Source organism: Seriola aureovittata, chromosome 17 (genome assembly GCF_021018895.1).
Source record: "Seriola aureovittata isolate HTS-2021-v1 ecotype China chromosome 17, ASM2101889v1, whole genome shotgun sequence".
Lineage (NCBI taxonomy): Eukaryota > Metazoa > Chordata > Actinopteri > Carangiformes > Carangidae > Seriola > Seriola aureovittata.
This window is the reverse complement of record NC_079380.1, coordinates 4,360,830-4,377,022: the sequence shown is the minus strand read 5'-3', so window position 1 is coordinate 4,377,022 and position 16,193 is coordinate 4,360,830. Positions and strand designations below refer to the sequence as shown.

At 43.0% G+C, this 16,193-nt stretch overlaps 1 protein-coding gene across 1 annotated transcript in view; it reads left to right on the top strand.

The window, feature by feature from the left end:
• The window catches only part of LOC130185495 (RNA binding protein fox-1 homolog 3-like), a 365,601-nt gene that overhangs the window by 229,383 nt on the left and 120,025 nt on the right, over positions 1–16,193 (top strand). The window contains exon 6 of the mRNA XM_056401984.1: positions 14,437–14,546. Within this exon, the coding sequence (XP_056257959.1) occupies positions 14,437–14,546 (110 nt within the window). The remainder of the gene's footprint in view (positions 1–14,436; positions 14,547–16,193) is intronic.

Here is a 16,193-nt window from a genome sequence, read left to right as displayed (position 1 = left end):
GACATTAGTATTCCAACAACATCGCGGGGGTCATGCGATCTACACCCCACTCCCTCCCAGCAGTGCGTCTTGTTGCACCCTCTCCCTCCTCCCCCTTTCTTCCTCTCCCCTTCCCTCCCCTTTCTCCATTTTGTGGGCTGCAGCACTGCTTTAACTAGAAGCACGGGGAACAAATAAAAATAGATGGGCAAAGTTGTGAGATGTGAGCCCTGAGGGACGCACTGTACGGATATACATTTTCTGTGAGCATTTGGAGCGGCCCTTCTCGTCAAAGAATATTATCCCCCCCCTCCCCACATCCCACCCTCGTCCACCCCTCCCCTCACCCTACCTCACCCCTCCCATCTTTGGATCACGGCAGTAATTCAATTGGGGATAGACAAGAGCAGGATTTCCTTGATGCTTTTTTTCCTTTCCCTATAAACGGGTTGTCTGGCTGTCAGCATTGATAATGCTAGCTGGTGCAGACTGCGGCTAACTCTACCCAACCCGCGCTGCCATTTTCCATACTGCTCCAGTATTGAGGAGCTTCTCCATGATTTACTCTATGCTTGTCTGCCCATCTGGCTTTTTTTTTTTTTTTTCTTTCTTTCCCATTGGCTCTCCCTCCAGAGGACTCAGCTGCCCGTCTCTCATTCTCCAGCACTGATCTGTTTTTCTGTTTGACAATCTAAGCATTGTCCATCTGATACGTCTGTGTGTCTACGGCTATCTTTCCATCTGCGGAGATGGGAATGAAATGTGATCTGACAGGAGGTTGGATTTACTGTATGCTATCTTACAGTCACTCAGTCACCCCTGATCTCAGCTCTCTGTTTGAGTATGCGAGCTGATCCATCCTCCGGCATATCTGATCAGTGAGGCAGGGTTAAGTTATGGTCAGAAATAAGTCGATCCGCATCGGGCCATCCGGCGCAGCAGGTACTCCGAAGCCATTCACATCATCAGTCGGCTAACAAGGGGCCCACGTAAGCAGCTGATGTGCAGGCTGACAGGTGTGATCGACCAAAAACCTCAACGCCAAGTGTGGTCGGTTTCCTCTGAGCGCTTCATCTCTGAGATTTTATTCTGACAGTTTCTCGACAGTGTTGACTTCAGAACTGTTTTTTACCGCTCAAGACGTGCTGTTTTCATTTCCTGAAATGTTCAGCATCGTGTTAATGGGTGTCAGGAATGTGAGCTTAAAGGTATGCAACTTAGTTTTTCTTTTGTCACAATAATAGGAAAGAGCAAAGATCAAGTGGAATCTCAAAAAAGTTCACACGAGGGCAAATGAGACCATAGTGACCAGCAGCATGTCTCATAGTTTGTTATGTTGACCGAATAACAACATCTGTCATCAGTCTACTTCTGTGAGCACTTGTGGATGAGTTCATTAGAATGAAGATTAGAAGGGCTGGAACTCGCCATGTGCCTAAATAATACACGGTCATTATATTTGTCCTGTCATTTTACTGCAATATAATTCTGCTGTGTTACAACTTGCCCCTAGAAACTGCATCCTGTCCTTTGCACTCATAACCCCGTGCACTGGCAGTGTGCACACCTGTAACTGTGTTTTTCCAGCTCTCTCGTCTCTTCAGCATCACTGGGCTGACTCAGCTCTGAGGCAGCAGAAGAAGAAGAACAGGAGCAACACATACAAGTGTTAAAAATGCCTATTTGGCATTAGCTAGCCAAATAGGCAGCTAATACAAGCATAGACTTGGTTGCGGCTTGCACGCTGGGAGAGACAGTTGGGCCATGAGCGCGCAGTTTATGCTGGCCGGATGGTGCAGCAAGGTAACCTACTTTTACACAACGCCTACACAATAATCAGTCCGGCGCTAAAACGCTAACAGGACCACCAGGAATTCTCCTGACCCTCCTGATTACCACTGCGCTACTGCATTCAGTCATTAGCCTTATCCTTTCAGGGTCGCGGCGGAGAGAGGGGAGGGCGGGGTGGAGCCAATCACAGCTAACATTGGTATACCTTGAACAGGTTGCCAGCCTATCGCAGGGCTGACATATAGAAACAAACAACCATTCGCGCTCACGTTCACACCTACAGGGCAGTTTAGAGTCGCTAATTAACCCTGCATGTCTTTGGACTGTGGCGGGAACCTGGAGGAAACCCACGCAGGAGAACGGGCAAACTCCTTTCTATTACATTAAACAAGAGGTAACTAACTTTGTCCGGCGGTACCAGCACTCAACATGTTACGGAAGTCTCTGCAGCGCCAAGTGAATAGTAATTAAGGTTTTAGTGATAAAAAGGCATTCCACATGATGGCTTTTCATCAGAATGTGGTTGGATAATAATATCAGAGCACTGAAAACATCTAAATCTAGTCTTAATCGTCAGAGATCTGGATGTTTTATCAGATAGAGTCACAGAGCGAGGCAGGGATCCAAAACAAAACCGTTAAATGAAGAGCAAGATGGAGAGCGAGAGAGAGAGAGAGCGAGAGAGAGAGAGAGTAATAGGCTGCATCAGAGTGGTGAGGAAGCTAATGCCTCTTGAGACTGTTTGTAAGTGAGGGAGGCCTTTGGATGGCGAGCTGACTTCAGTATGTGCATTACTCAGCCACATAAATCTGGGAGCCCCCGCCTCGCCTGCCTGCTTTGGTTTGGCTTTAATTACCTGAGCTATCCTGCACTCACCACCAGCACTTCTCTAATGGGGCTGCCTCGCTCGGGCATCACTCACACTCAGTCCGGCCAGCTGGCAGGATGGCCTGGGGGGGGGAGCCTGGCCCTCCTATTATAACTCCAAGTCTGTGCCCTAACACACCTGTAGTCCTGTAGTGTGTGTGTATGTGTGTGTGTGTGTGTGTGTGTGTGAGCTTGTATGTGTCGCTGTCCATCTTCTCTCAGCTGTCACACAAACTAACTTTTGCAAGAGGGACAACGTGACGTTAAGATTCCTCATGTAAACATTCCTAAAATATAAACTGTTGCCGTTTTTTTATGTGAGCTGGCGCCGACCAAGACTGTCCACTAATTTGGCTTTTCCATTACACCGTTAAGTATCTGATTAGTTATGTGTCCTTGGGGGGGTTTTTTGCTGTCAGTCAGTGACATGTCATGGCAGCCCCACCACTTGTCAAGTATGTCTGCTTTCATTCTCCTTGTGTACAGCTGCCTAACAATGTGCCAAGAGCTTTCAGCACTGACTTAAAATGCATCAGACCTTTTTGTTCCCCCGTGTGAAAAGACACCGAGAAAGACTTGGTATGAGCTCCTCGTGTCCTGGCGGCCGCTGAATGACTCGCGGTGACCTTGGAGATTATTGCTATACTAGACAGAAAAAATGCTATATGTTTGTCAAGAGCTGTCTGTCATCAATGAGCTTTTGTGTTGGCTATCGATCGGCTCCTGGGCAGGACACCGGGGTTGATGGATGCACAACAAACAGACTCTGCATTGCCAGCAAGCCGCCCAGCCAGCCCCCCCCCCCCTCCTCATGATGGGATGTCAAGTCCGCTCGCCCCTCATGCTCGCGCTTCCTCCCCCCCAATGTGAATTCACCCCACCCTCGGTCTGATGCAGAACTGAGCCGTGTCCCTAAATGGCGATTCATTAGTAAACATGGAGTAGATTACTGTAGTTTAGCCCTGCTACTTGTGCGTCGATAACAGGCCCTGATTGCTTTGTAAAATGTTGCGAGCTGCTAGTGAGAGCTGTGCCAATGTATCTGCAGCATGCACATATAAAGATAACAACACAATTCCCCTATCAGTTGACCTGGTTTCTCTTCAGTTAGCAAGCTCCAGCCTCCAGGGTGCAATTGAGAGCGCCTTGGTCCGATACTGGATACAACACAAATGCCAGGCGCAATGCAACAGTCATCATCCCCTGTGATTTTGGCTATTTTTCAGGAAGTTAACTACCACTGCTACATTATTCAGCCTCTGTCTCTCACACAAGAGAGAATGGCATTAAAGTTAATTTCGGTGCAGCTCCAGCTGGTGCTGTTGCATGCACAAAGAAAGCTGCATTGTTATGTATTTTTATTGTAAGAGGGGCAGCAGCAGCAGCAGCAGCAGCGAGAGGCGTCCTGTTGGAAAATCAGCAAAACGCTGTAGTGAAGTGTTTGTTTTCTTCTCTTGACTGGGTTTAACCCTGCCTGGCTGCTAAGCGTGGATATGCTATGAGGTCGGACTGATCGATCTGCTTTGATATTTCGTAGACCCTCACTCAGCTTCCACCAGTATGAGCTGCTGCTGCTGCTGCTGCTGCTGCTGCTGCTGTCCAGTATCTCCCAGGTGCGGGGATTTCTAATGCGATCCACCTGTGGCCGCCAGAGATCTTAGACAAACAGGCGTCATCAGCCATCAGTCACGGACACCAACACCCAAACACACACACACGGACACACACACACACACTCACACCTTCTACCCAAACAAATCAGGGAGCAGCAATTGACCTCTACAGTTAAACACCTTACAAAATAGAAAACATCACAAAATATAAACAGTGAAATTTTACCGCCTGTAACCATCTTTCTTTGTACTTTTACTGTCACATTATCCTGAACATCTGGGCGAAGAGTGTGTGCCACTAAAAGCCTGTGTGTAATTTCACAGGCTGTGTGTGTGTGTGTGTGTGTGTGTGTGTGTGTGTGTGTGTTTCACCGGTGCTGGACTGGATCCAAATTGATAACAATTTTTCTGAGTTTGCAGACTCAATAACACTTAGACGGATACAGGAAAACAACAACGCCGGACATGGAGGGGAGGTCTGGCAGATTACAGGAGATTTGTCGGCCCCTGGGAGTTTTCACTCAGCTGAGGTTGACAAAGCAGAGCTGATGTAGGTTACTGGAAAAAGAATAAAAGGCCTTTTTGGAGGAGAAATCGTTCATGTATACAGGCTTGTGCATGAAACATTTTTTTTTTTTGAAATTTCTTTGTCCTTTTCCTTTTCAACACCCTCTCTCCTCATCTTTGTGCACCAAGGGTAGAACATCAATGAATAATTCATCAGTCAAATCCAAAAATCTATGAAATAAAATCATTTGTTGCCCTGTAGTGTGCTTGACAGAGAGATTGTTTATAAGGGTGGTAAAGCAGGACTCAAGCGTTGGTAACAATCAATAATCTGATAGAATCCTGAGGCCCTCGCTTGTTGCCAACGCACATCCAGACTGAAACATCAAAACAGCTTTTGGTTTCTCTCGTCTCACTTGTGACTCCAGAACATTTCAAGAAAGGCAGTTCACACATTTTTTTTTTTTTTCCATTGGTCGTTTTGTATTTGCATTATTTATTTATGCACTACAAAAAAAAAAAAAGATCATCTTGAGGTTGTCATTAGCTGCACTATGTTGCGATGATGCTGAGAACAATTAGGATAATACTGCCGTGACCGATCGTAATGGTGATAATGATAATGAAGAGATAATGATAAGAGGGAATGGAAATGACTGTGGCAAATAGGGTGGCTGTTTTTAGTGCGATTCCACGACAGCAACAACACACTTTTCTTACACCAATAATAATAATTAGCATTATAATGATGATGTTGCGAGCACAATCGCCCTCCTTCCCCTTCATCCTCGCTGCTTCCCACTGGGGAAGGGAGGGGTCACAGCACAACTTCCAGTCATTACACCACCAGTTACCCCACCGCCCCACGCACCCCAGCCAATTCTAGGAGCCTGGGCCAGTGAATGGTGAACGGTGCCCGGTGCCAATGACTTATTAATCTGTGCACTGCAAGTGAACAGGCCTGCGCACTAACGAGGTGTGATTGAAGAGAGCGAGGAGCCACTTCTTAAAGAGACAGAGCGTCAAATGAAGGGGAGCGAGTGAGAGAGACGGATAAAGAACTGGGAAAACGGTTTCTTTATGGATCTGGCTCTGTGCATGGCAGGAACTGTTATGTTGAAAAAAAGGACTCAACAGCGCAGTGTGTACTTGTGAACCATCATCACTTGCCTGTCTTTACCAGCCTCATTTTAGGTCCTGAAATACCCACAATAATGAAATATTTCATGCACACACACACACACAGACACACAAAAAAACAAAGCAAAGAAAAAATAGACATGATTTTGTTTTTTTTGTTTTTTTCCCCGTCTGTTGGTTTGTTTGTTTGTCAGCAGGATTATGCAAAAACTACTGAGCCCATTTGCACCAAACATGGTGGAGGGATGGGGCATGGACCAGGGAAGAACCCCTTATGTTTTGGGGCTGATCCAAGAATTTCTTTCACTTTCGCACAACAGCGACATTTTTACATATTTATGTTGTTGAGATCTATGACTTTGTCCATTTTTGGTGAAGATACAGAAGGGTGTAGGACTGTCTGGCCTTGGCGCAGGTGTGTGCTGTACTGAGCGACTTTCAGTTTTTTTCTGCTTTCCTACCATGTTCTCAACCCCAAATCTCACAACCCCTCTGATTTAACTTGCGACCCTTTGTAGAGAGCCCTGGGGGGGGGAACAAAAGACCAAGGTGGACACATAGCATACATCATGCAATCAAGGAAAAACAATGTTTTGCTAAGGTCAGAGATCACTTCCTCTGTGTGTCTGTGCTGCGTTTTGATCTTTATTAGCTCCCTCCTGCCTCCATTTTTTGCCCATAATAATTTAATTACAGCAGAGAAATGTACATTATTTTCACTCTAAATTCAACAACTGATCTATTAGAGCAGGGCTTGTGTTATGAGGAAGAGAAGACCACCGAGAATAGTAATGGGGAGAGAGCGAGAGAGAGAGAGAGAGAGAGCGAGCGGTGATAGAGAGAGAATAGTAATGCAGTGCGGCGCTCTACTGTATGTAGGTGGGTATACATTCTGTTGATAGAAATTGGCCCTAATCGGCCCTGTGGCTCTGCAGCAAAAAAAAAAAAAAAAAAAAGAGGAATCCACTTAGCAACGTGGCTAATTTGCATAGCTTTGAAGAAAACGGGGTCTGCGTTTAGTCAGCTTAGATGGACGAAGCAGGAAGAACGTCAGAGTCTGACACTCAGCAGGAGATGAAGCAGCTGGTTGACTGTTTTAATTTTTTTTTTTTTTGTGTGTGTGTGTGTGTGTGTGTGTGTGTGTGTGTGTGTCTGTCGTTTAGGCTGGGTGGATGACTGGCTGGCTGCACTGGTGTTGCTTTGATGCGCAAGGCTCCTCATCAAACTGTGTGTTTCTGAAGCTGCATAGTGATACAGGAGCAGGTGTATTTTGTGAATTGAAAAAAAAAAAAAAAAACAGAAACAGTGCTTCCAAATGAATAAAATTTGCCGGCTGCTTATGGTGTTCCTGTCAACTTAAATGCTCAGTTCGTATTCACTTAAAAAGCAACTTAAAAACGAGCACAGACGCTTCACATCGGCTAAAAAAAAGTGTCGTTCAGTGTAAGCAAAACCCACATTCAATGGATATGATGTTATGTTGTTTGAATCGTCACACGGCCGACTCTGGACTCATCCAGCCACCTTCACGTGAATGTTTGCACGTTGTTAACATCAGAGTTTGTCCTGTCTCTACCATTTATCCCATATGACATCAACTCAGCACAAGCTTCTGTCATGGATTAGAGATTTCACACGTAGGGAAACGCACTTATTGGCTTTGTTGCCGACGCCACTCTCATATCGGCATGCTGAATATGAAGCAGCAGCCAGTTAGCTTGGGTTAACACAAAGACTAGAAACGGGCTATTTTTGCATGGATAAAGATGGGTCAGTATAATAATAAAAAAATATTATCATTTATCTGTAATTTGAACAACATGTCGCATCAGAATCAATTCAGATTGAAGGCCTCCTGCAGAAACCAGTGTCACACCGCACAATAAACATGTAATCAGTCCGACTGTTTGATATCCATCATATCGGAGGTGAGCACTGACTTGACCATATTTGATTTCTCATAAAAGACCGATATACCAGCCAGTCATAACACATCTGACAACCACTGCCTTCCTCTCTCTCCTGACCTCCTGTCTTCTGTCTCTGCATCTCTTCCAGCACAGGGGGCTTTGATTTAGGATCTCTGCAAGCAGTTTATGGTGTATATATCCTAAACGGACATTTTAATAGGCTTTTCCTTTTTTCTTTTTTTTTTTTTCATTGTATTGTGCAATGTAAGCAGTAATCATAAATTATAATAATTATAATTTGTTGCCGCCGGCTGAAAACCTTGCACAGTATCTCTGAAATGTCAAGTTTTCACAAAGAAAAACAGCCTCGTTCGGAGGTTGACCACCGCTGAATGTGTGAGAGTTTGAAAGGGTTTTTTTTTTCGTTTCAAACAGCGTCCTGCAGACCTTACAGTGAAAACACCAGATTTGGGAAATAACCAGTGAAATCGTTTTCATTATGCACTGGATGGTTATCATGAGCTCGTGTTGTGCAGCCAAAAAAACTGTAATGGAGGTCCCCATAGTTTCCAAAGATATCAAACATGTCAGGCTGAATATTTTGGAAACATTTATAAAATGATGCGCAAGTCATGTGGAATATTTCCATTTCATGGAATGATGCAGCCATGAAAAACACCAGCGTCTCGTACTTGAGTATTTCACTCAGTGTAAACATCATGAAGCTTCAATTAGGAGCTGAAATGAGATGATACAGAATATGTATGATGCTATCAGACACTTTAATCAGAAGTGTGGATTAAAATGATTTCTCTAAAAGATGCTTATTTTGAAATAAGAAGGGAGAAACTGGATGTTGAGGGGTTAATATCATCCGTTGGTTGTTTTCTAAAGATAATGAGCAATGATACCAGGCAGATTGACCTGTTGTGTGCATTGATATATTGTTATTTTCCCAGGATAACAAAAAAGAAAAAAAAAAGAACATCTACATTTTCCCATTTTTCTTCTGCCTCTGTATTATTTTTTTTTTCTTATTCATATTCAATCTCTTTGCTGTGGAAGCTGCCATCAGGCTCAGAGGCAATTTACGGTACCTTTGAACACGTCCTTAACGGTACCATCATGCGTCCATCAGTGCCACTGTGAACACGATTTTATTACTCAATTTGATTCCATACAAGGTTCATTCCCCACATTTTTTATGCATCGTGGGCTTAGCTCAAGCAGAAAATAATCTGGACAGCGAGAGCTCTGTATTACAGTTCAAACAGGATAAAGCACTGACAAATTTCGGACTGGAGGACTGGTGAACGGGGAGGACAGGGAGAAAGAGAGATTAAGAGCTACACCATTGTTTACCTCCTCCTCTAAGGTGCAGGATACTCTGTCGTTTATAAATGTTGGTAGCTGTTATTGGATACCTCGCAGGCTTTTGGGGAAAGAGGAAAGGAAAATGAAAAAAAAAAAAAAAAAAAAAAACTTTGGGAAAGACCCAGGAGGGGGTTCGATACAACTTTAATAATGCGTAGCAGGAGCTAAATGAGCCATTCTGCGGTACTTTAAGACGTCTTCCCAACCACCCACCCACCCACCCAACCACCCAGCCCCCTCACCACCACCACCCTCCACCTCACCCCCCACTCCCCACCACCACCCTCCCCACCCGGTCTCAGAGCCTGAATTATTAAAAGTGTTGTTTTCCCTTATTGCATTGCAGCAATGTGCCTCGTTGCTAGAAATGAGCCGCACATTCTGGAGTTTGAATGCTTAAAGCGACCCACCTCCAACAGCAGCGCCGGGGGAGGAGCATGCGGTTGGAGGCTCGCACGCACACACACACACACACACACTCACACACACAGACGTATCTAAATAACCACCTTTAATATTGACACCACTCTCACACTCATGTGGTTTTAATCTTTTTCTTTTATAAAGTAAATATCAAGCAGGCTGTGAACAGACAGATTTGTGAACTGGATCTGACTCTATTATTTATTATACTCCCAGGGGTGCAACTAACAATTATTTCCATTGGCCAATAATCAATAAGTCTATTAAATTGTGAAAAATGCCAATCACAATTTCCTAAAGCCTACAGCAATGCCATCATCATCATCATCATCATCATAATAATCATTATCATCATCATCATCTTTCAGTCCCAGCCCCAAACATATTCTGTTTACTGTCAAATTAGTGAAAGATATTTGATATTTTTTGTTTTTAAAATTGTTATCAAAACTCATCATTTCAGATTAGTTTTATTCTTATATATTATTTTCTTCCAAATAACTACATCTCTAACAGCCATAAAGGTTGTTGGGTTTGTTTTTTACACCAACTCAGATCAGCTGTAACTGTTTTATGGATTGTTATAAAAAAAAAAAAAAAAAAAAAACTTAAAAAAATATATATACTGGCCACACTGTGAAAAAGATTTCTCATCTTATCAGGTTGTAGTTTAGTCTCTTAAATTTAGATTTTCCTTAAACAAATCTGCCGTCTAGTTCATCTCTAAGGAACATCAAACTGTTTCTGAAATCAGGTCCAGTCTTCTCCTCTTCACCTGCAGCGATCTCCTTGATTCTTGTTTCAGGACGCCACGTCTCATCTATAGAAAACTACTGGAAGCAGGTCAAACTGTTCTCATTGAACCGGCAGATTACTTTTTTTCACTTGTTTTAAGGAAGGAAGGACACAAATATGGACAGAGATGACTTCATGAGATCAAGAGTTTTGCAGTGCAATCAATGCATGATACAGATGTGATGCATCTTCTTGATTTACACACAGTTGGTGATGTAATAGTTATAATAAATGCTGCACTTTGCGCCTGAACTGATTCTAATTGAACAAGTTCTCGTTTATGTTTGCGTCTTTTCTAAAAGTTTGAAAAACGGTGAAGTTTAAGGTTGAATCTTGGCACTTAAAATAATTTATAAGCATTAAATCCTGAAATATTGGTAACGGCATCAGCCTTGAAATCTATGTTGGCCAAACTCCCCATGTACGTCTACACTGACATAAAAAAAAAAGCTGCTCTGACTTGCAGCCAAAAGAAAATTGAGCCAGACTCAACAAGGCATCACTCACTTAATAAAACAATAGCCTCTCCATCCATTCTTCAGGTATTGTTGTTAAAATAACTTGAAGCCTGTAGGTAAATGTTTTATTCTGAAATTCAAGTTTCCAAAAATAGTCAAAGTTGTAGATAATGCAAAGTGAACTGCAGGTTGCATTCCCCCACCCCTCCCTGTAAGCCACACACACCCACACACACACACACACACACCAACGCACACTTTAATCACACAGTTAATAATTAATCAGAGGTTGGGCTCAATACTGTCGATTCTGCAGATGAGAGAACACCCAACTGCTGAGAAGGGCCCTAAAAAAATAAAATAAAATAAAATAAATAAAGATGATAAAAAGTTCATCATGAACCAATAAGCAGCATGTCATCAGTTTAGGTTTGATTTTATCCAATGGAGGAGAAGAAACACAGATGCTGCAGTGGCTCAAACACGCAGAGTTGAATCCATTTCTATAACCAAAAATAAAATAATGAATAAATAAAAAGCCACTGTCTCTGCAGCTCCACAGAGGTAGAGACAGGGAAATGAAGCTGTCTCTTCTACGTGACATTTTCCACATGCAAATATGAATAAATGTGATTATTGTGCTCTCTTCACTGCATGTAAACACCATGAACACCATAACAAACTCATTACAGAAGAATAGGTCAGGGATGTGTCTTTGTTTGTCCACTGTGTTGTCCAACAGTATAAAAAAAAAGAAGAAAAAACCACCCCGCACATTGATTTTAATGTACTGCACTGCTCTGGAATTGATCATAACAAACACCAATGATCGCTTTCTTCCATTTATTTATTCCCAGTGATGCATTAAATATTTGCCAATGCTGTTTCTTTATTAGCCTCTCTGTAGTCCCTCTGCATGCTCTGTGTGTTCCCAGTGTTGCAGCAGAAAGCGGAGTGTTTACCCAGCTGTAATTACAACATGCACAATGACCTCATTCTGCTGTGTCAGTCGCGGTAATGTATAGCCCTTGATCTTAAACTGCAAAGAGAAATGGTATGCACTTATTTTCAATATGCTGACTACATTCCCGGCATTTTTTAGACATGGCCGTGACGGCAGATCAGAATTTGATATAAGCACCGGTGCTCCTATTCATCTGACAAGGTCTCTCCGCCTTAATATGCATTCAATAATGTGAAATGATATTAGCTGTAGCAGCTCATTGACTGTGCACTCGGGGTCTCACGGTGTCTCTCCGTCTCTGTCTGTATCATGCTCTTTATCTGTTCCTCTCTCTCTCTCTCTCTCTCTCTCTCTCACACACACACACACACAGAAGAAATGGAAAAAAAAAAGGGGGGGGTTGAACCGCAGATAGCAAGAGCAGCAGAGCAATCACACCGAAGAAATGCCCCCCACGCCTGGCCCATTAATAACAGTAATACGCACACCGCGCCCAGGCCAGCACTGCCGAAAGCGCCACTGACACTTTAATGGGCATTTTTTACTTTTGTTTTTAAATAATGCATGTGCTGCTTGTCAGCACTGCTTCACTCCACCCCTGGTGTGCCTTTGCAGCGTTCCTTTGTGCAGAAATTACAATGGGGACCTGTGTTTTCTGTGCTTGCTCCATAAGCTGCATTCATCACATACATGGGGACGTCAGTGTGCAGTACATCACCCTCTCGGGGACGCGTGTGTGGGCACGCATGCACGTGTGTTTGTGTTTGTGGAGGCCGCTCATTGGCGCCGAGCTAATTAAAGGGTGTCTTTGAGAGGATGAACTGCGTGCTGAGGCGGCGCCGGACAAGACTTATACGGGAGGGCTGATGCGATACCTTTCACAGGAGGCTGGACGTTATGTCACAGTTGTCGTGTGTCCGTCAAGCGTCATGCTACTGTTACATTTATTTAAAGCCTCACAGAGCCGGAGTGCAACTGGAACTCCTGGGTTCTGATCCACTATAAATCCAGTCCAATAAAATGATTGCACAGTATGTCATGTGGTTCACTCCACACACACACACACACACACACACACACACACACATATATATATATATATATATATATATGTGTGTGTGTGTGTGTGTATATGTGTGTGTTCATTTAATATTTATGTTTTTAGCATTTCCCGCAAACCTCAGGACTTTTGTAGGTTAAAGGTCCTCTGAAGGCAGCTGAGTGGAGAGCTGTGAGAGTGGGCAGGGAGGGCCAAAAAGCTAAGATGTTTCTTTTTTAGATTTTTTAGAGATTACAGGGAAAATATTGGAAAAGTAACTTTAAAAGAAGAGGATCAGTGGATACAGTCGCCGGGCAGAAACCAAGGAACAAACCAACCAAAGTTAAACATAGAAAAATCTTGATAAAACAAATCATGACGGATCAACAGTTTTGCAGTTTTGATGATGTAATGATTCTCAGTCAAATCTGGTCAGTTATTTCTTTATTCCTGTATTTTTGAACTTGATTGTATATGCACTCATCGTCAAGTGAAGGATTGCTTTGTGTTGTGGACTAACCTCCTGCTTCCTGTTGCTGTTTTTGTGTAAAGTCGCTGTTTTGCTTGTGTACCTGCTGTAAACGGAGAACATTATGGCTTTATTTGCATCGTGATCACACACTCGCCACAGCTTCTAATCTGTTCTGGAGCCGACCCAAGGACGCGTTTACGTGCAGCAAGAGCTTCGTGGGAGATGTAGTATTTTCGAAGCCAACAAATACTTGAAACTGTAGTATCAGGTTACACAAGTTACAACAAGTTACAGACAAAAACATAAAGCATTAGTAAAATTATAAGTTAATCACAATGGCAGCATCACTTGCTTGGGTTAAATGGGGGGAGGGGGGATGCTGCCTTTGGGATGGCTCTCAATCTCGGGAAAACTGCAAATAATGTAATCCTCTCCGCCTCAACATTCCTCCTGTGTAAACACTTTTAAGATCCTAATATCGGCGCAGAAGCAGTTGCTTGTCTTGTAACAGGAGTGCGTTAAAAAAAAAAAAAAAAAAAGAGAGAGAACAATAAAATGTTATCATGTTACATTTTTACAATGTTTGTGCCTCTGTAAAGCTGCTTTACTATCACTCAGACTAATTTTAACTTTTTTGATGGTAAACTCTGAAGTGTCACTTGTTTTTGGGATGTGTGCAAAAAAAAAAAAAAAAAGGGAGCGCCTCTACAACGCGAACGCTTTTAATGTGACGACGAAGCGGTTACAGACACTTGGTGTTACTCTCCGTCCTCTCACTTCATACTACAGTTTTGTTATTTTACTGTTGTTAGATCAGCTTCACTCAGTTGTGCAACTTTATTGATTCTTGACAGGCTACCTATCCGTATTCGTCATTACATGTAAGGTCAATAAACCTCCGAAATCAATATTTATAACAATCGATGCTGCATTCTCTATTATTTCTCTTCCTGTGCAATGATTTCCTTTGATTGAATTTGCCTTTTTTTTTTTTTTTTTTTTTTGTTCAGCGTAGTGTCTGGCTGCTGGAGTGCATGCACTTGCCCCTTGCTGCTTCCTGTCCGTTTCAATGACGCCTGGCTGTGTTTCTCTGTGTCCCTGCAGGAAACACGTTGTGTAAGTCAGGAAGCATCGCTGTCTTCGGGAACGTGGTATACAGCGGACTGCTGAACGATCACCTCTGGCATTTGGGAGTGCCCCTCTTTACAAGACTGGTAAGAGCAGCAGGCCCCTCTGTGCACACTTACCTCCATTTTGTCGGAAGAGTTTCATGCAGTTGGGTTGAACCCAAACAGGCTTCAGGTGCTGAATTCCCCCAAGTCCCTAATGGGCTGCTTTTGATGCCTGCTCTGTTGACATGTGTTGGTTTAAGTTATACTCAGGATGTGACAGTCGTCTGCTGTGGATGTAAGACTAGGGAAGCTCATCATATCTTAGCATCTTGTTTCATATCAGACTTTTTAAAAGGTTTTCTGTGCTCTCTGAAGGCTCGAGCTTCAGGTAGGGAAGTCCCATGTGAGGCATAACAAAGATGTGTCTCCGCAAGCCCTAAAACACAGGTGAAGCCGTTCTGTGTATGGACTCATATTTCCCCCGTTGAGGCTGGCCTGGTGTCTGGTTTCCACTGAAAAAAAGGTCAACCAAATAATTCATGAAATGTAGTGTTATGGCAACAGCTTGAAAAAATGACAAGGTTTTAATTAAGAGCTGGGGTTAAATGAAGCTCTGTGTTCAGAGTGGATGATAAATGTCTGTCTTTAGTTTGTTTTACACTGACTCTCACTGGTGCCGGGATGTGAGATTCTAGTGAACGCCTAGTGAAACCACAAGGATCGCGGAGCAGTTTTCCTAAAGAAAAAAGAAATTCAGCACAGCACTTTTTCTTCCTGTTAATTACCCTCTTTCGAAGCGGGTCGCAAGTTTTCATCAATGTTTATTATTGATGAAATCTGTCGTTGTAGCTGTCATTTATGAGTCGGGAATTACTGTTGATTGGTGCACAAGGGTTGCATATAATTGGGTTACATTAAATAGATAATTCAGCTGATCTCATAAATGTCTAATGTGAAGGCTTGTTTGATTATCAATTAATGTCAAACGGAGATGCAAGAGAGGCTGTTAGAATTCCATTTGGGTTTGCTTGTGTTCCAGTGAAATATATATATATACTATATATATATTTGATATAATACACTGTATGTGTTAATGAATTCAAAGTAAAACTCAAGCGTGCATGCACTGACACACATTATACACTGTAGCCAATAAACAAGTCTTTGAAAGATCTAACAAATGATTAAGACATCAAACATGACAGGCGGCAAAGATTTCAGTTAAACAGAAATTGTACATGTCCACCTGTTCTCATGAAGAGCACGCAGAAACAAAACTGATATTTTCATGGTTCAAAAGTCAGTTCACTGCAGCGTTTTGAAAACATGGTATTTAATAGTTCTTTGGAATTATTGACATAGAAACAAATCTCAGTCTCTAAGGGCTTTGTCTTACCCTGATGATGTCATAGTGATGTAATCAGGGTTATGTCATCATGTTTTAACAGAAAGCCTGCATTACAATCAGGACATTTAAATATGAGGGCGATATACTGCAACTTATTTTCAGACAGGTCCCAGTATTTCTACAGCAGGATGACGCCAACATGTCAACAAATACAAAGGGTTAATATGAAGGTGTGCATGAACACATGGATCACACACACACACACACACACGTTTCTCATGTTGGGAAAACAGCTAACAACCGCTGTCATCGCGTTTACATCCTCTGCACCCCACATTGGACCGCTGAGTAACGGCTGAGCTCGCAGGCTGCAGCAGGCGCTCGTCAGAGTGGAAGGTGCG